The sequence below is a fragment of the Heliangelus exortis genome, chromosome 5 (assembly GCF_036169615.1).
Source record: "Heliangelus exortis chromosome 5, bHelExo1.hap1, whole genome shotgun sequence".
Classification (NCBI taxonomy): Eukaryota; Metazoa; Chordata; class Aves; order Apodiformes; family Trochilidae; genus Heliangelus; species Heliangelus exortis.
The window spans coordinates 38748217-38774524 of record NC_092426.1 but is presented as its reverse complement, the minus strand read 5'-3'; the positions used below and the strand labels follow the sequence as shown (position 1 = coordinate 38774524).

Below are 26308 nucleotides of genomic sequence, written 5' to 3'. Positions count from 1 at the left end.
TGTATGCCCTGGGATATGCTGTCCATTAGAAGCCTTTTACTCTGGCTTGGGGGGAGAGGGCCTGGCCTTCAGCAGGCAGGGCCCCACCATGTTGCTCCCATGACTGGAGCTTCTGTAATTCCAGGTTACAGTCCCTGGTTTCCTGTGGGTCCCCTGGGGTCACGGAGAACTGCAGCTTGCAGGCTGCTCTCCTCGTGGCTACTGTGTGCTGAAAGGGTTTGCAGAATGGCTGCCAGCCAGAGCTCTGGGGCTTGGCCAGGGGCAGAGAAGAGGAGAAATGAAGAGAGCAATTCAGCAAATAACTGATAAAGAGCCCAGGAGAGGCCTGGACGGCCATGCCTGTCTTTGTGTCTGCTCTGCTAACTGAGGGACAGTTGAGGCATCAGTCTTCTTGGTGAGCTGGTGCCCAGTGTCCCTTGCCTAGGACAAAGGAGCAGGCAGCTGGTGGCACTGGACTGCCCCATGCAGCTGCCAGCACCACACATAGCTTGGGGGCTGGAAACTGCCAGGTGCATTGGCCTCTGGTGGCTGACAGGGACCTGAACCCTCCTTCAGGGACCCCAAGGCTGCAGGGGTCACAGCCTTCTTGCTTCTGTGCCTGCTGTAGAGGTTGTATGCCCCCCACACCCCTGTAATGGGCTACCACAGCTGGGGACCTCAGGGCTTTGGCAGTGCTGGGGGGGTGTGTTGCCACTTCAGCTGGCAAGGTTGCCCGAGATGTCAACAGCAGCTGTGTGGAAAAGCCATGAGCTCCCTTTTATCACAGGAAGATGCTGAATGCAGGAGTGCAAAGCCTGGAAAGTGTTGGCGTTGGGGGGGGTTGGTCATTCCTGGAGACAGGGAGGTACTGAGATGGAGGGATATGCTTTTGGAGAGGTTGAGAAGGAGGCAAAGGTGGTGATGAGGGACCAGGGAACAGCCCTGAAGCTGTGGCTGTGTAGAGGGACATGCACAGGGGGGGCTGTGTGGAGCTGGTTTGGTCTGGGCACGAGCAGGCAGCCCAGAACCATCACCTTATGTACCAGGAGGGAGTAGGCAGCAGCATCTGGGAGACAGGGTGGGGGGCAACCAAGTGTTCCAAGGCCACCAGAGCGGTTCCTCTGTGACCTCGGTGTCCTGTGGCCATCAGGGTGGCACCTCTGAGACCTTGCTGTGACACTGGCAACAGGGCACACCATGCAGTGCTGGCTCCTGCTGCTCACCCTGCTGCTGGGGGCTGCCCTCTCACGGCCCCTGCCTGAGAGGTGATGACTCTTTCCCCCCTCCTATCTTCAGAACTACCTCATGGCTCCTGGCCAGGGCATGTGCTGGCACTTGTGGCACCGAGGTGGCCAGGCTAGGACAAAAGGTGCATTGCCAGCATGGGCAAGTGGGTCTCGGCTCACTCCTGCCCCCCCATTTTCCCTCTGCAGGGTCAGTTACTCAATCCCTGAGGAATTCACCGCGCTCCTGGAGCTTCCAGAGCAGCACTTTGGCCTGGTGGATGGTACATAGCTTTCCTTGCCCTGCTGAGCTCCCTTCCCATTCCAGGGAGGAAGCTGTTCCCAGCCCAGGCTCTCTGCTCTCCCTGCAGATTATGGGATCAAACCCAAGCAGCCTCGCCTCAGGACCCAGACAACCCGGGAAAAGCCCCCGGGGCTGCGCAGCGCTGGCAAGAGCAAGCGTGATGAGCTTGACTTGCTGGAGTACTATGATGCCCACTTTTGAGCCAATGTGCCTGTGTGCCCACTGCAGCCCAGCCTCCAGGACCCCCTCTGCCCCATCTGTCCTCTACTGCTGCTGGACAGGGTAGGTATGGGGTGTAGGAATGGGGCAGGTGTAAAGGTAAAGCCAGGTGGGGGTAGAGAGAGAGAGGTCCTTTCTGTCCTTTCTCTGGCCCCCATGAATTGCAACCAGGCCTTTAGGACTCAATCTGAAAAGCTCCATCTCCTATTGGGGTCTCAAGGGAAGGAACAAGCCAGGACCCAACCCCACTGTGGTAGGACACACAGAGTACAGCAGCCCTGCTCCATGAACCATCATATTTAATAGTTGTTGCCATCACATCAGATCCAGCTGAAGCACAGAGACCACTGGCTGCAGGGACCAGGAGAACTCCTCTACCTCCCTGGTGCTGTGCTCAGCTCCCTACAGGATTTAGCCCTTCCCTGCCCCACTTCTAGCAGGGACACAGCTCTGCAGAGGGGCTGAGTCCCATCGCCCTGGGGTAGCCAGAACCCAGCCCAGCCCCTGCCTCTCACCTGCAGCTGGGGAGAGGGGGAAAAGGGGCCAGAGAAAGGCTCCCATCCCGAGGGTGTAATTACTGCAGGAAGGTATGGGGAGAGAATTTTCTGTCTTCTCAGTACACAGATGCAAGAGGGGAAGGACAGGGATGGGGGCAGAGGCAGGGGTGAACTGTCTCAGCTCATCCTGGTGCTGCCTCTAGCAGAGGAAATACTGGGGGGATTCCTGTGTCATCCCTGCTCAGCAGCCTTGTCCCCAGGGCCTGGCAGGGAGGTGGTGCCCACCCGGGGCAAGCTCATCTCCCACTAAGGAGCCAGCATGTGGGTCTTGTTTGCTGTAGCTGCTGTGCCTTCATACTGCGAGAGTCCAACTCTGCCACTGCATTAAAAGCCACCCCAGAGGGATGACAGGAAGCTGGGCCATGGTGGTCACAAGGAGAAGATGCTGTCACCCCAGCCTGCAGCAGAGACAGGCACAAGCACGTTGCTGCTCACCCCCTCCCACTGCTCACAGGCAGGGCACCCAGCGGGTGCTTCATCAATAGAATAAACTAGGAATATTTTGTACAATAAACACAATTTGTCCAGAGCCCTCCCCCCCTCCCGTCCCCCCAAGGCTGAGGAAGGGGAGTCACAAAAAGAGGCAGCACTCCATGCCCTGGGCCCACTCCTCCTCCAGGCTCAAGCAGCTCTTGTCCATGCAAGACACGGGGAAGGGGCGAGACTGCAGCCCTGGCTGTGCAGGAGGTGCCTGTGCCAGCCCCTACTCCAGGTAGATGTCCTCTGTGGGGCAGGTGTACTCCACATACTCCTTGTAGAATTGCTGAAAAGCTCTCCTGCAACACAGTACAAGGCAAAGCTGAGCAGCAGCGTTCCCCCTGGGAGGCATTTAGAGCTTCTGTTGCCACCCTTCCTCCCTGCCCTGCTGGCAATTTGACCCCCCTGCCCTTCATCCCCTGGCCCTTCCTGTGTTAACACCCAGAGCTGCCATCAGAGCCACAGGGTCTCCATCTTTGCCCTGATCCCCTGCACAGTGCATGACTTCCAGCCATCTGCCTGCAAATCCTTGCACTGGGACTTGTTCCAGTGCTGTCAGGAATATGTTGCCTGTAGCCCTGTAAGAAGCCCTGGCTCTCACACTAAGCCTCTCACTTGAGGGAAGAGATGCCAGCCTGAAGCAAGGCTCAAACCCCACCGGGATAGGGAGATGGCAAGATTCAGCCAGGCTGCCTCAATGCCTCCTGCCTTTTGGGAGCAATCCTCCCCTGCTCAGCCAGGACTCACCCTACAGACTCTGCCAGAGGCTTCGTGGACTCCTCCGAGACAAAGACATGACAGGCAAATCTGTGGTCAGCAGGGTGCTTGGTGATGAACCCAAAATATCTGAGGGTAGAGAAAGTGCACGTGACCAGACAAGCAGGCACAGGTACCCTCAGCATCCCCAGGTGTACCTGCCCTGTACCACAGGGGTTGGGAACCTGAGCCCCTACCCTCAAAACCCAGGGGTCACTAGCTACCATTCCAAAGCTGGAATGTAATCCCCTCCAAAGGCTAATTTTACATAAAGCTGCAGCACTGGGATCAAAGGGAAAGGGGACCCCTCAGGCAGGGTGCTTCCCTTCCCTACCAGCCCCAGATGTGCTGCCATTAGGGAGCAGGAAAGCACTGTGACAACCTGCTGGCACTGTGAGCCACCCCACACCTCCCCACTACTCACTTGTTGTTCTTTGGATGGTAACCACAAAAGGAAATGTTCTTCAGCTGGAAAAAATGGCTACACTTGTTTACCTAGGGGACAGAGACAGGAACTGTGAAAGCTTTCCTCCCCATCACCCTGCAGGGCAGCTGGTCTCTGGACCCTGGAAATACCTGCTTGAACTCAGTGGTGAAATAAACTGGAGCCTGACCCTGGGCTGCCACCAGCAGAAGTGTCAGGATGGCCCCAAGCACCTGCACACAGTGTCATTTTCCAGGCAGCCCTGCCAGCTCCCACCCTGGCTGCCTCTACCTCCCTCCATCAGTGGGATTTCCCTGGAGGCCTGGGTTAGGCTGTACTCCAGCTAAATCAGTGCTGTTCTTCACCCAGTGCACAGAGCCCTTCTCCCTCACTAAAAACGTTCTCAGAAATACCAGTGGATGAAGAGATAACTTATTTAGTTCTAAGTCATTCAAGCCTGAGTGTTCAAAGGGTCCCAACCAGAAAGAAATGTTTAAATAAGTTTAAAGAGTAACCAAGCTGATGCCATCCTCTAGGTCCAGTCAAGACCGGAACAGCATCCACAGCCAGGAACTACTCCTACCCCATGGCTGCAGGGCAGGTTTCCCCAAAGGCTTTTTGCAAAGCCCTTGTTTGCCTCTGCCCAGCATGAAGCTGTGCTTTGCTATGCTACTTATGCAGAATGCTAATCAGCAGCCAGCCATAGCCAGCTAAGGAGATTACAGGGCAGACCTGGAGGACACCACTGAAAATAGTAGCTGAAAGGTTTAGGAGCAGCTGACAGATTTCAGTGCAGCTCAGCTCACAGCATCCTAGCACAGTGATGTTCTTGGCAAATGCAAGGGTATCAGCTGGTGGTATGGCCCAAAGCTGGGATCCTGGGAGGCACAGAGGCCCCTGGCAACAGAACAACCTGACTGATGGTGCTTCTCACCCCCCTAGATGGGTGCAGATCCTTCATTTTCATACGCAAACGTGACCTACAGAGCACAGGGGGCACAAGCCAGCAGCTGGGGAAGGGATGAGACAAGCAGCAGGGGGGCTCTAACCTTGCTGTGCTCCTTGGAGTCATCAGCTTTCACGGCAATCTTGACCCCACGCACGCTGATCTCCAGGATGCAGCTGGAGGGTGGGTTAAAGTGCACAGTGAGGCGGCGCGTGGTGGCAATCTGGGAGAGCAAGACAGAGAAACTAAGCCCTGGCACTTGTGAGCAGTGATGATGGCTCATCCCTTCCCCTGCCGTGCTCTGCCCTGCTGCCAGGAGTGGGCACAGCTCCCAGGGACAGGGTGGGACATACCTTCTGCATGGCCGCGCACAACACGTCGTTGCCCTTGTGGTAGGGAACCTGCACCGAGCCGAGGAACTTCACGTGGAACTGGTCCACCCAATCGCTGCTCTTGGCCAGAGCTGGAGTGACCACATGGTAGGGAATGAGCAGGAATGTGGGATGAGATCCACCTCCCAGCCCCACACTCCCACCTCTGCACAAAGCTTCCCGAAGCACCAAACTCGCAGCACTGCGCCAGAAGCTGCACGTCGCTCCCTGCCAGCTGCCTAGCTTGGTCCTCCCTCCATCTCCCTGCTTGTCACCAGGCTCTGCTCAGCACAGCAGGTGGATGGGGTACATGAGAGGTGCCCACAGAGGCTTGGTACCTGTTACATGGTCTGGGTCCTTGGTGACTTCGATGGCATAGTAGGCAGGGAAAATGCCCCGGTCGCCTGTCCGCATGTTGTATGCTTCATACCAATAATCTTCTGCCTGCACCTCCACCAGCAAAGGATCATCCACCTCCAGCTCCAGCTCATCCACATGGCGAGGCACAAACCTGGGTGGGGAGGCAGTAGCACTTAGTCAGCAGTGCTGGTAACCATCTCACCAGCATGCTGCTGGGGAAAGGGCAATGCAAAACCCACCACCCACTCAAGCAGACAGTACCCTGATAGGTGTAATATGCCATGGGGACCCAAAATGCTGAATAAAACATCTGAGCAGGTTTAGACTCCAAAGGCAGCAGCATTCTGATACCTAAGGCAAGGGTGTCCCTATTGCACTCCTCTCCTGACAGGTCCCAGCTGCCCTCAGAGGACTCATCCCTGCAGCAGCCTGGGCAGATGTTCCTCCTGGGCAGGGCATGAGTTATGTGCAGTGGTTTGGTCCCCAGAGCTTCCCAAAAGCTGGTAACACTGGGGTTTGGGCTGGCTCCACGAGGGAGGGAAGGCAGCCACCCACTTTCCCCTGTGAGAGGCTCAGGGCACTGCTCATGCCTGCAGCTCACCTGAAGACAGCACGGTGGGTCTGCTCCTGCTCCTCCCCGTTGATCACACAGGAGAACAACCCGAAGGACTCGGCACCTGGGGACAAAGACAGAGGGGGACATCTCAGTGTTGAGGAGTCAGCACCACAGATGAGGGAAGGCCATGGTCTGGGCAGGTTGCTGAGGCTCCTGGGGGATGGATCAGCAGAGATGAAGCCATGCGGTGCCACAGGACAGGAGGGCAGAGCTAGAGCAGCTGCACTGTTGTTCTGTGGTCCCCGACAGGACTGTGCCTTCCCCACAGCAAGCTGTGACAGCCAGTGTCACCAGCACTGATGAGACCAGCTGCACCACAGGAAACCCTGCCTGCTGGGGCATGCCACCAGCCCCAGTGCTCCTGCAGGCTTGGGGAGCAGGGTGGCACTCCCTCCAGCAGGGATGCTGTCCTGCTGTGACACCACTGAGCCCCCACACCAGCATGGCCATACCTTAAGCTATGCAAAAAACCAGCCTGAAATGCCTCTGGTCAGCCCTGCCTGCAGGTCATAAAGCTTTTCCTTTGCCACCCTCCCCCCCCATGCCTCCCTGGCCACCAGGGACAAAGCCAGAGGCTGTGGCAAGCAGAGCTGGGGCTGGTGTCTGCTGGTGGCTTTCCATCTCCTGAGTGTGCTCCTGGTACATAGAATCATAGAATCAGCCAGGTTGGAAGGGACCTCAGAGATCAAGTCCAACTCCCGCTGCAGTTCCCAGCCCATGGCACTGAGTGCCACATCCAGGCTCTTTTGAAATATCTCCAGGGATGGAGAATCCACCCCTTCCCTGGGCAGCCCATTCCAATGTCTGATCACCCTCTCCAGAAAGAAATTCTTTCTAATGTCCAACCTAAACCTCCCCTGGCACAACTTGAGACCTCTTGTGCCCTCTTGTCTTGCTGAGAGTTGCCTGGGAAAAGAGCCCAACCCCCCCCTGGCTCCAACCTCCTTTCAGGGAGTTGGAGAGAGTGATGAGGTCTCCCCTGAGCCTCCTCTTCTCCAGCCTCAACACCCCCAGCTCCCTCACGCTAACCTCACAGGACTTGTGCTGGATCCCTTCACCAGCCTAAATCATACCAGGAACAGGCAGCCACCAGCCCCCTTCCCCCTGGTGCCCAGCACTCACTAGAGGAACGTGCCCGGCCGCTCATGAAGACGTTGAGGAACTTCTTGGAGAAGTGGATGTCCGCCTCAGGGGTGGAGTCCTCGGAGAGGCAGATAGAGTCATGCTTCAGAGCATCCTCCTCGTACTCCTCGCCAATGGCTGACTCGTAGGGCGAGGAGACACAGTTGTCGTAGACGGTGGCTGAGTCGCTCTCATCGCTGTAGCCTGAGTAGCACTGCTTGAGGCTGACCAGCTCCAGCTGCACGTTCTCATCCACCACCAGCGTGTATTTGACTGAGTCGTAGGAGAGGGCGCTGGTGTCTGAACTCACCGAGGCTCTCTGGAGGTTGTACCCCGGCTGGGAGCCACCGCTCCCACCGCCACAGGAGGCCCTGGGCAGGTTCGTCTTGTCAGGGGAGGACATGTAGTCCAGCACCTCATCCTCCTCACTGATGGAGGGGTTGGTTTTCCCTGCCAGGGCCAAATAGCTGGAGGCGTCGATGTCGGAGCTGATGGACATGCGGTTCTCACCGGACTGAGACAGAAATGGCTTGTCTGTCTCCAGGGGGTCCGAGTTCTTCTGCACAGGTGTCAGGTAGATCTCCTCTGTGGCCTCCAGCCTCACGTCTGTCTGATAGCGGATGCGGTCCCGGTGGGCCTCGGGGCCCCTCGATGTCACCACCACCACACTGGCACCGTGTGGCGGGGGTCGGCTGGTGACCTGGTGCTTCTCGGGTGGCCGGGAGGACGCGATGCAGGTGGGCGCCATTTGGGTGGCTGCTGTGCGCCGGCACGGGCTCTCCGTGGATGTGCCCCGGTCTTTAGTGGAGGTTGTGCTGTTTTGGTGATTGACCTCATCGCTCAGGCAAACGTGGTCATGGGGAGGGGTCTGCTCACCTAGAGGGGGAGGAGAGCAGCACTGACAGCCCCACAGAGGATGACGCTCCCTGCCAGGGATGTCACCCAGACTCAAGATGGGACATGCTCCATCTATCTGTGTGGGGTGTTTTGCCCAGCCTCCTGCTCTGGCACCACTTGCCCCAGGGCTCCTGAGAGCCACAATGGGTGCAAGGAGCTGCCCCTGGCCAACAGCCTGAGAACTCACCTGTCTTCAGAGGGGACGACGACTGGGAGACCCGCTCCTGCCAACTGTGCTTTTTCCCCAGAGAGTTGTTATTCAGAGTGTCCTGAGAAGACAAAGCCGCCTTGTAGCTCAAATAGTAAACAGCACGTGGTAGTGTGGCACAATCCATCCCTCACTGGGTCCACAGCACTCAGCTCAGATCCCTGTTTGCCTTGGCATGCCAGGGTGCAGTGCTTGGAGGGACCCCCCCCCCAACAGGCCCCACATCTCACCATGCTGTGAGAGCTGGTGCAGTGGCCAAAGCAGGGAAGGCAAGTAGCCAGCCAGGAGGCAGGTGGCCTGGATGGATGTATTCCACCCCAGTGAGACTCAGGAGGAGTAGACCACGGCTGGATGGTCCCAAGCCAAAAATTCAAGACCTGAGGCTGCCTGGAGCCTGCCCAGCTTGCTTTACTCATGTCCTTTGAGCCTTGCCTACCTTCAAACCACCCAGCCTATTTAATGGGGGAAGTCCCAAGAGCCATGGGTTGTCCTGCTGCCAAGCTGGGAAGCAGCTTCTGGACAGACTGACACCTGCTACTGGAGTCATTCATACCGGGTGTATATAGGGGTATACGTATGCACACACATATATATATACAGACACAGAGTTGTACATTCACACACACACACATATATATATATATATATATAGTCCACTAATGGACATCAATCCTAACCAGGTGGAGATGAGAGGCAGGATCAGGCTGTCTGTGCTGCCTATGCTCAGGTGAGTTTCTGTGGGTGCTGTGCCCTGCCCACCTCACCCTGGGTGGCTGCCCACACGTGTGTATACGTGTGTGTGGACAGGGGAACATGTGCTCAGCCCCAGTGTGAGACCCAGGGACCAAATGCCACCAGGTTGGCCCTCCCACAGACCAGGGACAAGTCCTCCCTGCTCACCTCAACAGGATGTGACATCCCACCTGCTGCAGCCCCAGCCATCCTCTCCTCCACCCCTAAGTTATCCTCGGCCACCCAGCCCCTCCAGGGAGGCACAGGATGTTTCTCCTGTAGATGCAGCAGTGGCATTTTCCATGCCACTAGTTTTTCCTCAAGTACTAACCCCCACTGGGACTCCCTGGATTTTCTCACAGCCTTATCACCAGCCTGCAGCTATCACCAGCAGTGCAGGACTGCCCTGTCCTTGCTTTGCTTCCCTGGCAGTATACAGTAAGCCTAGTGCTTCACCACATGACATGCTGCTGAACCCTGGCTGCCAGATCCCTGCCTCAATGCAGGGAAGGGTGGAGACCCCTGCCACAGGGCTTCTGCCCTTCTGCAGCCCCTACAAGCCCCTCCTGTGCTGAAGTAAACATCAGTGCATCCCCACTTGACTTTACCAGGGACCTGATGGGCTGGGACACGGGCCAGGCAAGCTGCTGCAGCGACAGCCTCTGCGTGCAGAATGCCACGGGGCCAGCACAGGAGCCAGGCTGGCTTCCTGGACCAGGACAGGAGGCAGAAATGCAGCAGGCAAAGCCCACTCATCCCAGAGGGCAGGCACTGGGGTCTGCGACAGGTTGAAGAAGCACTCACAAGGTGATGATGAACCTTGCCAAGCCCAGGAGCTATTTCTTCCCCTCTGGGAAGCTGGGGATGTTCCTTTCACCATCTCTGGGTCACCTGCCTAGGACGATGATCAGGGTGGGACAGTGCCCTGCCTGCCCACCCTGCCCACCATGAGGGGGCTTGAGGTATGAGAGAGCAGCCAAGTATTCAAGGGAAGATGCATGGCAACATGAACAATCCCTGTTCAAACCATGTGCAGGAGGAGGGATCTGGGCAGGTCATGAGGGTGCAGGAGGTTCTGGTACTGGTTGAGGCAGATCTCCTAGACTGATCCCTCAGTGACAGTCCACACCCTGCCCTCTCCTCAGGAACACCACATGTGAGGAGGGAAAAACTGCTTTTGGCCCAGACAGGCAACTCCCTCCCTGGCCAGCCCTGCACCCCCATCCCCCCTCTGGCTCCAGGCTCCAGCTGCAGCAAAGCCCTCACCTCCCATCCCCCATGTCCTTTCTTCTGGCCATGCCTGTGGCCCCACAGCCTCCAGCATGGGGACCATCAACTTCCCCCTCCCCATCCCATTGTCTATGCACCCAACCTGCCCCCAAATCTCTCTCCACAGGCCTGCTGTTACCTCTGAGGTCTGTCACCCCTAGACACTGCTTGTCACCAGTGGCTGGGAGGGGGGCCCTGCTGTCCCCCATCCCCCTCAGCTGGATGTGGCTGCCACATGCCCCTTGGAGTCCCCACATGAGGTAGGACAAGGCTGCCACTGTCCCTTTGTCCATTATGCTCAGTGGGGCTCCCCCGCCTGCCCAGCACCACTGCCTTTGTCCCCAGTGCCGGCTGCCCCTAGGGCACCACCCTAGTTCTGTGTTTCCTCCTCCTCCCAACCACAGCCTGAGGCAGAGATCTGGCATCAGCTGCCTGTGCTGGGCTGGTGACACCCAGCTCCAGCTACTCCCCATCTGTCACCCACAGGAACACCTGCCTCTCGCTTCATGCTCCTCAGCTGAACATCACCAAGATGAAAACCCTCCTACTTGGCAGAAGGCACTGCTGAATGCAGGAGGGTGGCAAAGACAGCCCTGTGGATTGCACATCTTGAGTGGTTCTGCAAAGTTTGTAGTAGATGGGACAAAGGAGCTCCAGCCACCACCCAAAGGGTTAACATTCAGGGCACCCAAATGCCACCTGTACCAGGGTGACAGCAACCCCAGCCTTGGGGAAAACCTTCTAAACCCTTGTGCAAAATCTGAACGCAAGAGAGACAACAGAACCCCCTCGCCCTCCAGGCCACCATTTTGAGTGTTGTTCTGTCTCACAAAGTTTGCACGGGGCACTGACATTAAAGCTTTTGCCAGGCACTGCTGTCCAGGGGTGGTCCTGAGTCCCCATTGCCAGCTATGAGGCACACAGTGTCATCACCCTGCCCCAAGTCCAGGGCTGGAGCCCAGCCAGCTGTTGTGCCAGCCAGCTCCATGGTGCCCCATCCCGTGATGGCTCATTCCATGCGGAATGCATTCCGTAAGGTCCCTACCCTGCTCCCTGCCAGGCCCCACAGGCTCTGCTGGAGGCACAGCTCAGCCGTGATGCCCCTTCCCAGCCAATACCCTCCTCGCCTCGGCAACAGGGATGGAAGAAGGACCCACTCGACCCCTAAGACCCCCACATCCGCCCCCTCCCAGCGCAGTGCCCGGGCAGGGGGCACGGCCTCGGGGGGCTGGGCAGTGCAAGGGGGCTGTAGGGCAGGGATCGAGCGCATCCCTGTGTCGCCAGCGGTACCTACTGGGCCCGCACACCGTCCCGTCCAGGTCTGCAGCAGGGACCGAGCCTGCGCTGCTCCCGACCCGAGGATCAGGGCGGCGACGGACAGGGACCCCCAGGGGGGCGGCCGCGGGGAGGGGCAGGGGGGTCTCTCCCCTCCCACCGTCCCTCCCAAAAGTCCCCGGCGGTATGAGCATCCTTTCTCCTCCCCGGACTACTCCGTCCCTCTCACCCCGAACCCCACCCCGTCCCGGCCTCACCTGGCTGCGAGGCACCTGAGGGAAGAGGTTGAGAGTTGTGGGTCGCTTCGGCCTGTAGACATCGGTGGTCCCGGCCGGAGGGTCCTTCTGCAGCGGCTCGGGGGCCGTCTGCTGCTCCTCGGCCGGCGCGTCCCCCGCCGCGTCGATGAGGTCGAGCTGGAGCATCTCCGCCTGCAGCCGGCTGGCCTCCCCCCCGCCCGCAGCCCGGGCTCCGCCGCCTTGCCGGCTCACATGGCCCTGCCGGGATTAGCGGCTGCGATCAGGCCACAGGGAGGGAGGGAGGGAGGGAGGGAGGGAGGGAGGGAGGGAGGGAGGGAGGGAGGGAGGGAGGGAGGGAGGGAGGGAGGGAGGGAGGGAGGGAGGTGCTCGCCTGCTCGCCGCACCCCACGTCGGGGCCGGGGAGGTGGGGTCGGGGAGGTGGGGCCGGCCCGGCAGCCGACGGCTCGTTCTTTTTAAAGGGGAAAGGATGTTATTGCCGCGGCCGGGAGAGCGCAGAGCACTCCCCGTCCTTGCTGGTTGCCCCTGGGTGGCGGGACACTCCCAGCACCTCCTTCTCGTCAGGTTCCTGATGGGACACGGAACCGTCACATTCACCGCGAAGTGCACGAACGTGAACACCCAGGCTTCATCGTGACATAACAAGGACGTTTTTTACAGTAAAGGCAACCACGCACTGAAACAACCTCCGCAGGGACATGTGGAGTCCTCACCGCTGGAGGTTGTCAAGATGTGACTAGATAGGGCGCTAGATAATCCCATCTGGGCTCCCTTTCCCACTAAAGGTTGGACCAGATGATCTGTCAAGGTCTCCTCCAACCTGTGCTGTCCTATAGTTCTTCCTCCCAAGGCAGACCATGCCCTTTCTTGGTTCCTGTCCTGGCAACTGGGACTTGTACAAGCACACCATGATTTTGGTTGGTTTGTGCAGTCCTTGCCAGGAACAGGTCACCCCCAGGGCCTTCCCCATCACACCTGAATATCCTCACAGATGGAAAACCCACCACTGCAGTGGGCACTGCTGCCAGTGCTGCACTACTGCTACTACTACTCTATGGGGTTAAAATTTTCACTGCACACCTAGAATCATAGAATGATAGAATTGGCTGGGTTGGAAGGGACCTCAGAGATCATCAAGTCCAACCCTTGATCCACTCCCCCCGTGGTTCCCAGCCCATGGCACTGAGTGCCACATCCAGGCTCTTTTGAAATATCTCCAGGGATGGAGAATCCACTACTTCCCTGGGCAGCCCATTCCAGTGTCTGATCACCCTCTCCAGAAAGAAATTCTTTCTCATGTCCAACCTAAACCTCCCCTGGCACAACTTGAGACCTCTTGTGCCCTCTTGTCTTGCTGAGAGTTGCCTGGGAAAAGAGCCCAACCCCCCCCTGGCTCCAACCTCCTTTCAGGGAGTTGTAGAGAGTGATGAGGTCTCCCCTGAGCCTCCTCTTCTCCAGCCTCAACACCCCCAGCTCCCTCAGCCTCTCCTCTGAGAGGACACAGGCTCCTTCTTCCCAATAAAGCCCATTAGGAATAATTTGGGGATCAGCATTTACATCCAACTTGGCCTCCTCACTTTGAGGAAGTCTCTTGTCATACATCCTATATTTGCACTTAGGGGGATGTGAAACCATGCTGAAGGGATGCCCAACAAACAAGCAATTAACTTTCCAGACCCCCACTGGTGGTGGTTGTGCTCTGGCTGAGAACAGCCCCACTGTTTCTTCTCCCACCCTTGGAGCAAGATAACCACCACAGCCCCTGAGGACTGCCAGGAGCAGGCACCTTCATGGCTGCATTGCTGGGCAAAGAGGACCAGATGTCCCCTGCAGCTGCAGGTGTTTAAAGGTCAGGAGTTTCCTTCCTAAGCTGCTTTTGTTGCAGTAGCTGGAGTCTGCACATTCACAGGTTGCTGCAGCCAGCAATAAAGGCTGTGACTTGGCAATAGCCAGTTGATTTCCCTGTGCTACCAGCTGCCCATGGTGACTGGAAGGCTTGTCAGCAGGCGAAGGTGCAGAAGGGCATTTTTTTTCCAGCTGATAATATCCGTGTCTCCAACTGCATGGAGGATGCTTCTTGAGCTGTGGGAGAAGAAACAGCCCCAGCAGCCTGCCAGGGGCATTCTGGCAGCTCCTTCAAGAGCTCTTGCTGCTCCTAGCTCCTAAATATCCAGGCTAATGCCAGCACAGGCAGGATCACTTTACCCCAGGGTCCCTGCTGCAGTGCTGGCAGATACCAGGTGAGAAGCTGGAGGAGCACTGCCACCAAAACCCATCCACCTATGGCTTTAAACATCTAACTCTCTGGTTTTTAATGCTGGCCCTTGCACAACAAATTCTGTGTTTCTCTGACGCCAGTTGTCTGTGGCAAATCAAGTGGATTTTAATAAGGAAAACGAGGCACAGGGAAAGAACTGTGAGGAACTGTCAGCTGAATAGATCATAACTAACCAAGGTATGTATAGTAGAGTCAACTGGTGATGTTCTACCTGGACTGCTAATGATGCTGCCTCAGTAATCCTGTAGCTGTAGCAATCACTTAGAAAACTCACAGAGGAGGGGAAGCACCAGAAGGATGCAGAAAAGCAAAACAGTACCTGTTTTGCAGAAAAGTGCACCTTAGGAGGCATGCACCATTCCAGGTTCAACAGCAAGGAGGAAACTACAGCTGCTGCAGGTCTTATGAAATAGCTTCTAGCCAAAAAAAGTGCTTTTGAAACTCCATAGCAATAGATCACCTATCATCTGAGGGGGCCCTGCAGTGATCTGCAAAGTAAGGGCAAGGACTAGATGTTGGGAAGTCTTTCAAGCTGGATGGCATGCTCTCTACCAGAACAGGCTGTCCTGAAAGCCCTTCAGGAACAAGTTCATGTAACCTAAGGCCAACCTGAATATGCTCAGCAGAGATGCAATGGGGAGGTGAGCTCCCAAATCCCTTCAGCCTGTGGGAGAGATTTGGTATGTGTGGGAGCCATATCAGTGTCCTGTGGGGGACATAAACAAGATGACAGAATAATAGAATTGTTTTGGTTGCTTCCAACCTTAAAGATCAGCTGTTTCCAACCCTCCTGCATGGGCAGGGACACATTCCACAAGACCAGGCTGCTCAAAGCCCCATCCAGCCTGGCCTTGAACACTTTCAGGGATGAGGGATCTACAGGCTCCCTGGGCAACCAGTTCCAGTATCTCACCACTCTCACACTGAAGAATTTCTTCCTAATGTCTAACTTCAAATCTACCCTCTTTCAGTTTAAAGACATTACACCTTGTCCTAGCTCTATGTGCCCTTTAAAAGTCCCTCCCTGCTTTCCTGTAGGCCCTCCTCAAGTATGGAAGGCAGCTGTAAGGTCTCAGCACACCAAGACCCTGTTGCAGTGAAGGGGAGGCTCACACCTCCATTACACTTGGGGTGGTCACAATGCTGGTGTCTTCCTTCTCTTGCTACCTCCCACCCACATGGCCCCATCTGCAGGACAAGAATCCCAGTGTCCAGAAGCTGGTCTGTGATGGTCCTGATGCTGTGCTCTGTGGGCCCTGGGGTGGGCCAGAGAAACTCAAGCCCTACTGCAATTGCAAGGTGCTGGGAGCACCCCTGGGAGCACAGGTCTAGCCAGGAGAATTGCTGGCATGGGGGCTGCTGCTGACCTTGTGAAAGGAACAGTTGCTGCTCACTTTCCTAAGAATTAATGTCTCTTGTAAGGAGAAGGGGATGATACACAGGCTGTTGCTTGAGGGACCCTGGCACGACTGCTCCTCTGCTGAGCCTTCTCCTCCTCAGCCTGCCCCTTTCTTGGCTTCCAGTTTTCATTCACCTGGGACTTATTGTTGAAACTGACGTTTTTTCAGCCTTTCTTGGGATTATTCTCATTCTTAGTACGTGGTCTCCCACCCATGATGAGCAGTCCTTGTCAGCAGAAGAGTTCCCTCTTGCACAAACATCAGTCAACGCCTCCTTGCAGTTTCTGTGTGTCTAAGCCACTATTTCTGGAAAGATGCTAAAATAGCCCACGATGAAGTAATGTTTGTTCTTCCAGGACCAAAAGAGCCACCCACCTCTGTCTGGGTGTTGACCTCCACACCAGCTGTCCATCCCTGCCATGGAGTTTTGCCAGCGAGCAGCTCTGCCTGCAACCCTCTCCTTACCAAGGTCACTGTCTGTCTCCATCCAGCAGCCAACTTCCAGCCTTCCAGGAGGGTTTATCCCCTTGCTTCTTCCCCGTGCTCTCCTGCTCTCCACTGGGTTACTGTGCCTGCCCATCTCTCTGCAGGCTCACCTCTGGGTCAGGAAGCTGGATGCCCTCAGTCCTACAGCTCCCCACACTCCCCAGAACCTCTGTTTCCCCACTCCCTATTGCTCTCCATTCTGGTGTTATCCAGCCAGCTGGCAGCTGATTCTCACCCCATGTCCCTCACTCCATCACCAAGCTTTCACCAGGCCCCTGGTGCTGAGGGGGTGATGGTGCCAACATCCCATCCTTCAACAAGGGGTCCTCTGCACCACTGGCACTGGGAGCTTGCCACAAGCAGGGCATCAGCATGAGCCCCACTCCATCCCTGGCATCAGACTGACTTGCCAAGCCAGCCATTCCCACGTGATGCAATTAACTGGCTGATGCCAGCTCTGGGTCATCACCAATTTGATGGTCCCTGCGCCACAGCAAGACTGGGCCATGGCTCTCCCTCTGGGCCTGGCCGCTTCCATCAGACAGATCCTGCAACCCCATCACCCCAGGCTCACTCTGGATGGCAATTGGGTTGGAAAGATCCCTGGCTGTTGTTTTTGACTCTGGGGATTGAAAAGTCCCTCTCCCCACCATTGTTTGTCACCACTTTCAACCCTGCTCCTCAGGCAATGCTCCATGTTGCGTATAAACCATTCGGACGTATTTTTAGTAGGCATTTTTTTCTGAGTGTAGTAGGATTCTTGCTTTGCTTTGTGTATGAATAGCTCACTGCTTCCCTGGGGGCAGACTCACATCCCCCTTCCACCCCAGCAGCCTCTCAGTGCACTCTGGCATTCGAGCAAAGCAGCTCTGAGCCCTCCCTGGGGAAAGCGTGGGGGTCACTGCTGGAGCAAGAGCAAACCTTCTGCCAAGGGTCACATCTCTGCATCACAGTGCAAGGACACACAACCCCTTCAGTAATCTGTTTTAAATGGGCAAAACAGTCTATTTCTCCTCATCCTCAAGGAAAGACTGCAGCAGCTGGGCTGCAAGTGTTCTCTCCCTCCCTTACCTTCCCTGCCAAGCCTCAGCCAAGGGCTGGCAGCTGTAAAGAAGAAAGAAATCTAAGAGCCCAGCAGTGCTATCAGCAGTGGAGAACTGGGACAACTCTATTGTCACCTATTGCAGGCAGGGGGATCTTCCCAACACCCTGCCCTTCCTGTGGCTGTGCCACCATGGGCACCCAGCACCAGGTTTGCCTTTGGTTTTGCCTCCAGTGTGATCCCTTCTTCCTTTGCATCTACAGCCCTGCTCTCCCCGTCCTTCCCTGGGCATCATGTCCTGGAGCTGGAGGAGGCTGCAGCTGAAGCAGAGACACGGAGCAGCAGCCCCATCTCCAGGAACTGGGAAGATCCTGAACTAGGCCAGGGAGCACAGCAGGACACCCTCACCTCCCAGCATGAGATCTGGCTGTACCCTTCTGCCTGCAATGAGGGATTCCCAACACCACAAACTCACTTTCTAATTTTAAACCTGTGGCAAATTCCTCTGCCTTTCCCCTGCTTGCTGGTTCTTTAACACTTTTGGAGAGGAAATGTTCCTCCTGAGGAATTCTCAAACCATTTGGTTACTCTTCCAGCATTTGCATCCCTCTTGTGAAACATACTGGCACGATGCAGAAACCCTGCATATTTTCAAATCCAATTTTTCCCCATGTTTCTGCCCCCATGGCTTTCTTGGGCATTACAAATAGTGGTGTGAACTCTGCCAGGGTCTCCACAGGGTGCCCTGGGGTGCTTAAGGCAAAGAGATCGACCTGCAGCATCTGCACAGGCTTCACAGCTCCTGTTTTTACTACACTTGCTATGGTCAGAGCCATCTCCTCCATCCCTATTTCACCTTCCCCCAGGACTCCTTCCTCCACAACACCTAAGGATGGCTCTAACTAAAGGCAGCTAGCAAGCCAGAAGTAACACCTCCCATGAGCAGAGGAGAGGTCTCACCATGCCAGCCCAGCCACACCAGGGATGTAACATGGGGACAGGAGGCACAGCCCATGCAAGACATTTGGTGCCACCTCACATATGTCCTTGCTTCCTTAGGATGCTCATCAGCTGCCAGAAGCTTGCTGGCCACCCTGCTCAAATGGGGACCATGCCCTCAGTCACACCCCAACCCTTAGGCCCATCCCTAAGGAATGAACTCAAATCCCAGCAGCACAAGTAGGGACCAAAAGGCACCTGCTTTGAGATGCTTTTTGTCACCTGGATTTAGCTGGGTCAGAAAGGGGCTGTGCTGTGCCCTGGTGAGGCAAGGACACTGCCAAGTGGAGGAGTCTGGGGTTGTGGTCATGGGTACAGTAAGAAAGCATCACTACCCTGGGGAGGTGGACATCCTACACAGGAGCTGCTGGCCCTGCAAGCCCAAGTGGCACCCTGTGCCTGTCCCCATCCCTCTTCCCATCCCCATCACACTTACCCGGGTGGCCAGGCTCTCCTTGCAGTGCAGGCTGATTCCACACTCATCGGTGATTTCAGAGAGATCTTCATCCTCAAACTCCTCAAGGCTGATGTCGTGGGTGAGCCTGGAGTTAGTGGAGACAGCATCATCACCCACTGTGCAGGTGGTGGGCAGGACGTTGTAGGGCAGCTCTCCCACTGGAAGGAAGACTGGGAAGGGGACTCCTTCTGGAGGGGATGGCTCTTTCCCCACCAAATGTCTGGGTTTGGTATGGTCTGTGGCCACGAGGAGGCATGATGAGTGAGCCCCAAACCAGGCCTATGGAAGCCCCCAGGGACATGCAGGTTGGGAGAGGATGGCACAGACACACAGCCTGGTGTTCCCAGGAGGTTCAGCTCCCACTATTCAAAGGAGGCACAACCAGGCACAACCCAGCAGGGCAGAGCCTGGGTTTCTGGGGAGGGGAAGGGCTGGGGATCCTGGCAGAGCAGAGCTGGAGGATGGACCAAGTGACCCTATCAAGATTCACAGATCTTGCAAGTGCTGCAAACCCACTGACCCTGGCACCACCAGCCCCCAAGCCACAGCTGGGAAGGATGTCCCAGCCTAGGTGCCTGCAGTAAGAGAGGGCACCCATTTGCCTCTGCATGAAATTCACTCCCCAGGGTGACTTTGAGCATCCCCAGGACCATCAGTGCTACTGAGCACACCTGCACGGCCCCGGGGGTGCCTTAGGGCTGTCGGCCCCCACAGACTCATTACATCCCTTTAAAAAAATTAGAGATACCCTTTTAGCAGCCGAAAATGTGATGATGAACAGGCTCCTCATGTGCTTGCTTGCATCCCCAGGGGGGGGGGGGCTAAGGCAAGGAGCTCTTGGCTTCTGTGCATTAAAACATTTCTCCATGGTAGTTCTGCAATGCTCTCCTCACTTATTCATTACCACAGGGGTAAATAAAGAGCCTAGTTCAGAAGTCCTCTGCCAACCAACTCAGCCCCCAGAGTTTTGTCTGCATCAGTTGTGGCTGCTGCTTTGCATGCTGCCATTTCCATTTGATCCCAGATCCTTGGGCTGGGAGAGGCCGAGTTGGAAGCACCATGCTAAGCCCAGCACCCCTCTCTGGCTTGGCCCTCACTGGTGGGGAATTGTGACCTGTGGAGATCCCACCCTGGCTTTAAGCATCACTCGTGCACCCTGGGGCTCCTCAAGCCAGTGCCATGGAGAGGTAACAGCTCCCTTATCCCAACCCTCAGAGAGAGGGAAAGAGCAGGAGAAACCCACAGTAGGAAGTGGCATCTCCCCTTCATGTTTCTGAGGTCCCCACCAGGAATGGGCTCCCTGGGATGAAAGGGGCTGGGAATTGCTGTGCCTACAGAGGCAATCCCTGTGGGATGCATCGGGGAGGCCATGGACACAGCTCCCAGCACAGAGTGGGGTGTCTGGACCCCTCTCCACCCATCTCCTGCTGCTGTCAGCGAGAGGGAGGGAGGAAAGAAAATCAGAGTAGAATGCTCACGGTGAGCCTTCAAAGCACAAATTGATTTCTTCTCCAGTTACACATGTCACCAGGCTGGGACACCATCTGCTGCTAATGCTCAGGGCCTCCATCCCCCCACGGTGTGGGAGCACAGCAGGGACTGTGGGGTCCTAGCAAGGGGTACAACAACATTACTTAAGGGCTGGCAGGTGTTCCCTGGCTCTGCAGGAGCAGCTGAGGTGGGTGTCAGTGCCCCTGCTCAGGGGTGGGATGCCCTCGGGGATGGGGAGCTGCTATGCCAGGCAGTATCCAGCACCAACCAGCTCTGCCTGCAGGTGCTGGTATCATCAGGATGAGGCCAGCTGCCTTTGCCACTCTGGCACCCATCTGTCACACAGCTCCCTGCACAGCCAGGAAAACTTTGGGCTTGACTGGATGCCAAGTTTGCTCCTGTCCTGCAGCCACTGCATACAGAGAAGGGTGATGTGCCCCTCATCCCCCTGCATGCCCGTGGGACAGCCCCCCCATCCCCCTCCTCCCTGAGGCCCATCTTGTCCCCTACCATTTCTCCCACTGATCTTCCAGCCAGCTCTCCTCCTCGGTGCTCGACTCCATTTTCAAGGGTAGATGCATTGAGGATGAACTCTCTTCCCTGGGAGACACACTCCCACCCCAAAAAAAGACCCCCAGCCTGGGGTGAGAGGGGTGACAGCAGAGCCCTGGGTACCCACTGCCCCTCTGCCTGCCTTGGTGCAGTCTGTGCCTGCCAGTGCTGCTCTTTCTCCTCACTGCGCAACCTGGGGAAGCTCATTAAAAATAGATGGAATCAGCTGTCCTGGAGGGGAAAAAAAAAAAATCCAAACCAAAAAAAAAAAAAAAAAAAAAACAACCACCACAACTCCCCAGCTGAGCCAGTGCCAATTCCCTGCACACTGCCAGGGATGCTGACTGCCTCTGCCAGCCAGCTAGCCAGCCCGGCTCCTCATCCTACTCCCCAGCACCTGCACTGGGCACAGGGGACCTGCTGACTCTGCAGGGACATCTGTACCAACCCTCCTCCTCCTCTTCCTCCTCCTCCTGCCTGTGCAGCATTGCTCACTGAACCAGGGGTGAGGGGCTCTGTCCTGCTGGGATCCCTTTCTGTGGGAGATGGGAGCATTTTCCCAGCTTCTCAGCAGGTAGAGCAGAGCTGGATAAGCCATGCAAAGGCCAGAGCTTTTCCTGCCCAGCAAGGCCAGCATCGTGGCCACTGCATTCCCAGAGCAGAGGGAAGCCAGAGGAGCACTTTCACCAAGGGGCAAGCCCAGCCAGGGCACAGCAGTGCCAGGAGCAATGCTATCTGCTCCCTGTCCTCTAGGATCTGCTCCCACCTAACCTCTAGCTCTGCTACCACCTCAAGACAGAGACATCCTTCAGCTTTCCCAACCTCTAACCCCTATTACAAGGGCCATGACAAATTCCTGGTGAGCTGCCCTGCCAGGTCTCCCCATCTTCTGTTGCTGAAGGAAATAGGGGCCTTTCCTAGAAGGGGATGCCTAGGAGGGGATGCTTGGTGTAGTGGTCTCAGATAATCCTGCCCATCTCCCCACCAGGAACAGGCACCCTGCTCTGCAGCCCTCCCCTCCTGCCCTGAGACTGGCACCCACCTAGAGGCTTCTTCAGCTCCCCAGTGATGGGGGTGATGTCCCCATCAGTGATGGGTGCACGTCCCCTCAGCCTGGTACTGCCAGATTCTTGTGACCCAGGCTTGCCCCTGGTTGGGTTAATGTGGGTGATGTTCTCAGAAGTCCATCCCACCAGGTGCCCTGGAAGCACACTGCTGAGATAACCTGTTGCTGGCTCTCACTCTACCAGTGCCATGCCACCAGCAAATGTCACTCATGGCACTGTGTTTATTGTCTCTCAGATCCCTGATAACAGTATCCAGGCTTCCATCTTCCCTATCACTCTGCCCGGAGGCATCTCATCTGCTTGAAAAGTCCTCCTTTAATGCAACGAATAAAGAAATCTCTTATCTCCATATTACTCCTGCCCTTTTCTCTTCTCTCACTGATGCTCCAGCACTTCCTAGGAGATATAAGAAAGGCTGTTATCCCCCCTGCTCCCTGTGCTGGAAACACCCTTGCCTTTCTCTCTTCCTTCTCAAAGAGGCTAAAAATACAGGCAAAATGAAACAGCTCTGGCTTCCCTCAGCTCTATCATAGGCAGTGGAAGTTGGAGCAGGACCTACACAGATACATTAGGGCAACTGGGCTGGTGAAGGGACTCGAGCACAGATCCTATGAGGAGAGGCTGAGGGAGCTGGGGGTGTTGAGGCTGGAGAAGAGGAGGCTCAGGGGAGACCTCATCACTCTCTACAACTCCCTGAAAGGAGGTTGGAGCCAGGGGGGGGTTGGGCTCTTTTCCCAGGCAACTCTCAGCAAGACAAGAGGGCACAAGAGGTCTCAAGTTGTGCCAGGGGAGGTTTAGGTTGGACATTAGAAAGAATTTCTTTAGGGAGAGGGTGATCAGCCATTGGAATGGGCTGCCCAGGGAAGGGGTGGATTCTCCATCCCTGGAGATATTTCAAAAGAGCCTGGATGTGGCACTCAGTGCCATGGGCTGGGAACTGCAGTGGGAGTGGATCAAGGGTTGGACTTGATGATCTCTGAGGTCCCTTCCAACCCAGCCAGTTCTATGATTCTATGATTGGCCAACTTCCCTCCCCAGCAGCAGAGGCACAGGTGCCACCTGTGTGCTGCTGCAGGTACACGGGGGGTTTCCCTTGACCATGAGGGTGGGTGAGCCTTGTACCTGCAGAGGTTATGGGTACTCCCCTGAAGGACGTGCTGAGAAGCATCCCAAGACTGCCAGCCCTGCTGGATGCACGAGAACTGATAAACTCAGGATATTTGGGAACCAGGAGCAAAGGAGACACGAGTGTGGAGTGCGAGCAGCTTGATTACAGCCCTAATAACAGCCTTATAAATCAAGCTTGGCTACTCCCTGGACTCCATCCCCTGCCAGGGAAAAGGGGATTTACAGCACTGCCTCCCCACCCTGTCACTGTTTTGCAGGTTTTCCCACCTGGGGACACGGTCAGGGTAACAACATATGGTGGAGCTGGGGGCTCCAACAAGGCCAGGTGCCTCAGTCAGACTCTGCCACTCTGCTGCCAGGCAGTGCTTGTGCTGACGTCCTGCAACAAGCACGAGTGGGAAAGAAAGTGCCATGCTACGTTTGGCTGCCTTCTTCTTCCATTCCAAGAGCCAGAGACTCTTATTTGAATTGAGGAGAAGGTGCTGCCACCCCATCAGGAGGAGACAGCTCTTTTGTCTCCCCTCACAAGAAGACAGTAGTACCCCCTCTCTGATGCCCAGCTCATCACCTCCAAACAGGCTCTTCTGATGACATAAAACAACCCATACTGACAGGATCAATTTTTGCCACAGCCTTTGAACTTCCCAAGGAGATGGAGGAGTCTCATTCCCTGGAAACCTCCACCCCTCCTGAAGCCCTGGCAACCGCATGGGAAAGGGCTGTGATTGCCCACAGAGCTCCCCCCCAAGAAGCAGGGTGGTTTCCCCCTCTCTCCTGACCCATGCAAATGACTCCCTAAGGGCTTCCTTCTCTTTTATTGCTTTTTATTATGGAAACCAGAAGGAGACAGAGGAGATCAGACTCTGAGCCCTCACGTCCCAGCTGCATCAGAGCTGCTCTCCTGGGGGCAGCAGAGCAGGCACTGATATTGAGTGCTGTGAGGCCCCACACTCAGCTACACCCCAGTTGTCTAAGCCCTTCCTGCCCCTCTCACGCTGTGCAGAGGGACCCCCAGCCCCAGAGAGCCTCTCACAGGAGAGCTTGGCTGAATGCATGGGCACAGCTCCTTGGCAGACCATGGAGCTGCAACGTCCCAGAGAAGGATGCTAAGGAACCCCAGCTGGGTGCAATCCCCACTGCAAGGCTTTGGGAGGCTTAAGGACAACAGGGAGATTAGGTGTGATCTATTTTCTTGTTGCATCCAAAAATTCTGTTGCTCTTGCCGTGGTGAACAGCCACCTCTGGAGGCTCTGCTTGCTAATGGAGGGTTCACCCCACCATCCTTCTCCTCCTACCTCTTTTTACACAACACCAAATCATCACCAGCAATGAAGACTTGCCAGACCACAATCCCTGGCTTCTTTAGAGCTTCAGATCCCAGCTCATCAGGACACTTGCTGGCCAGAACCAAGTCCTCAAGTCCTTCAAGCCAATAGACCACCTAATGCTTATGCCAGCATGTCACCACTCCAGAACCTGGAAGAGTAGCTAAACATATCAGAGGTCAGAAAGGCTGAAACACCTTATCCTGTAAGCAACAAGATGGGGAAGAGCAGAGGGTTAACCTGGGACCTCACCAGCAGCTACAGGTTGAGCCCTCACTCCTCATTGCTGGCTCCAGCTTGGCTGTAGGTGATGGCCTCTCACTGAGTCCCCACGGCAGGGACACAGGACAAACACAACCCAAGCTGTGCCACGAAACCCAGCTCACAAACACTGCACAAGCTGGGCTCCCTCCTCACATGCTGCTCCCCACCACAGTGCCACCTCTGGCCTGCCCCAGGCTCAGGGACATCACCAGCATCTCCTTCCACTTCATATCTCACACCCCAAGCTCAGTGTCTGGGGAGCATCTTCTTCTCCTGCCCTGTCCCCCCAGGTCTCTGCCTGGCTGCATGGTTTCCTTCCACAGAGGTCAGTTCTTCCCTGGGACAGGCTGCCAGGGCACTGGGCTCCCTTTCTGAAGGTTTGATGCACAGCAAGAAGCAGCACCTCATCCCCCCTCCCAGGGTTTGCTGAGGAAGAAAGAAGGTGCATCCCAACAGCACCCATTTCTCTCATGGGCCCAGAGCTGCTCAGCAGCTCAACTTCTGGCTTCCAGTTCAGTGGCCAAGCCCCTTTCTCCATGGTGGACATTTCCAGAGGCAGCATTTAATGGCTCAGTTTGCAGGGCTCCCCCAGCCATGTTGCAGCAGCTCTCACAAGCAGTGCTGCAATAGGAGGCAGCTGCTGAAGCCCCCAGAGCCACTCAGGAAAAGGGGCTGGGGGAGCAGAGGAGCCCTTCAGAGGTAAATTGCCTGAACACCACCACAGCCAGACTGCACCTGCCTGATTTCTTTCTCAGAGGGACCCACTGACCCCCAAGCCTCAGGGGCTGGGGCCTGAGAGGCAGACATCACCACAGCTGTGTCCCCAAGTGTACCCCAGCCCCTCCTCCCCCCTTCAAAATCTCACCATTACAAAGCAGCTGGTGCTGATCCCTCTCTCTTAGCCAGCTCACCTGCAGCACCCCTGGGTGCCAGAGGTAGGCAGAGAGCAATGGCTGACATCAGCACGGCCACCAGAAGCAGCAAGCAAGCAGTGCTAGGCACTGCATCAGTGGGCAGAGTGCATCCTTGTGCATCCTTGTGCCAAAGCTGCTCTTGGGAGGAACCAGAGGGTCTGAAGCCCCCAGTCTCCTCATCTCAGCACTTCCATCCATCCCTGGCCCGGCCCGTGCCATCAGAAGTCCCCGTGAGCAGCCTTGCTTGGGTTTCAGAGAAGAAACAGGCCCCTGCATCCCTGGGAGAGCTTAGTATGGATGAGAGGATCAATCCTGGCACTCTCCCACCACCTCACTTGGGGTTTCTGATTCGCAGGGGTGGGAAGGAAGTGGAAGCACCTGGGAAAGGGCTAGAAAAAAAGCCTTTCTGGGGTGGAGAAAGAGATGAAGCGTTTTTTTCATGAGGGAGAGGTGTTTGAGGAGAAGACAGGTGAGGAATCTGGAGGGATTGGAGAGGAGATGGGGCCAAGTCGGGAGATGAAACGGTATATGGGGTGAGGGCCAACATGGGCTTTGGGGTGGGGGGGATGAAGAGATGGGGGGATTAGGATGATGGGGGGGGGGGGGTGTTCAGCGGTGCGTGGGAAGGGTGCAGAAGGGATGTGTGGGGTGGGGGTGGGGCACGGGAGGAAGCAGAAGCGGTGGATGAGGCGGGGGCCCGGCGCGGCAGGGGGGGGGGCTGCAGCAGACGGGGAACGGCACCCGGGGCGGGGGTAGCGTGGCAGGGGGTCCCGGGGGTGCGGGGTGGGGTGCGGCCGGTACCTGAAATTGGGGGGCGAGGCGAGGTGCAGCCCCAGGAAGGGGGAGGAGGCGGGCGGGGATGCGGCTCCTTTCTCTCGCTCCGCCATTCTGTGGCTCTCTCCATGCAGGCGGAGGG

The 26308-nt window shown here is 56.4% G+C and overlaps 2 protein-coding genes across 2 annotated transcripts; one reads left to right on the top strand and one right to left on the bottom strand.

The window, feature by feature from the left end:
• Window positions 1-45: 45 nt before the first annotated feature.
• On the top strand, window positions 46-2801 carry FREY1 (Frey regulator of sperm-oocyte fusion 1). Its single transcript, XM_071744807.1, has 4 exons — window positions 46-1244; window positions 1413-1486; window positions 1574-1788; window positions 2564-2801. The coding sequence occupies exons 1-3, from the start codon at window positions 1177-1179 to the stop codon at window positions 1705-1707; spliced, it is 276 nt and encodes a 91-aa protein (XP_071600908.1). The 5' UTR covers window positions 46-1176; the 3' UTR covers window positions 1708-1788; window positions 2564-2801.
• MAPK8IP1 (mitogen-activated protein kinase 8 interacting protein 1) lies at window positions 2008-26308 on the bottom strand. Its single transcript, XM_071744774.1, has 12 exons — window positions 26194-26308; window positions 18631-18736; window positions 11993-12229; window positions 8439-8520; window positions 7355-8230; window positions 6218-6293; window positions 5595-5767; window positions 5239-5348; window positions 4989-5108; window positions 3940-4010; window positions 3507-3605; window positions 2008-3058 (listed from the first exon to the last, which is right to left on the bottom strand). Exons 1-12 carry the CDS (start codon window positions 26277-26279, stop codon window positions 2986-2988), a joined length of 2109 nt encoding a protein of 702 aa, XP_071600875.1. The 5' UTR covers window positions 26280-26308; the 3' UTR covers window positions 2008-2985.

Excerpts from the sequence above, each read along its gene's own strand:
- FREY1 (XM_071744807.1), top strand. The coding sequence starts at position 1,177 with ATGCAGTGCTGGCTCCTGCTGCTCACCCTGCTGCTGGGGGCTGCCCTC. Across the intron at positions 1,245-1,412 it reads TCACGGCCCCTGCCTGAGAG|GGTCAGTTACTCAATCCCTG; the intron begins GTGATGACTCTT and ends TTCCCTCTGCAG. Across the intron at positions 1,487-1,573 it reads GCACTTTGGCCTGGTGGATG|ATTATGGGATCAAACCCAAG; the intron begins GTACATAGCTTT and ends CTCTCCCTGCAG.
- MAPK8IP1 (XM_071744774.1), bottom strand. The coding sequence starts at position 26,279 with ATGGCGGAGCGAGAGAAAGGAGCCGCATCCCCGCCCGCCTCCTCCCCC. Across the intron at positions 12,230-18,630 it reads AGGAGAGCCTGGCCACCCGG|GGCCATGTGAGCCGGCAAGG; the intron begins GTAAGTGTGATG and ends TAATCCCGGCAG. Across the intron at positions 6,294-7,354 it reads CGGCCGGGCACGTTCCTCTA|GTGCCGAGTCCTTCGGGTTG; the intron begins GTGAGTGCTGGG and ends CTTTGTCCCCAG.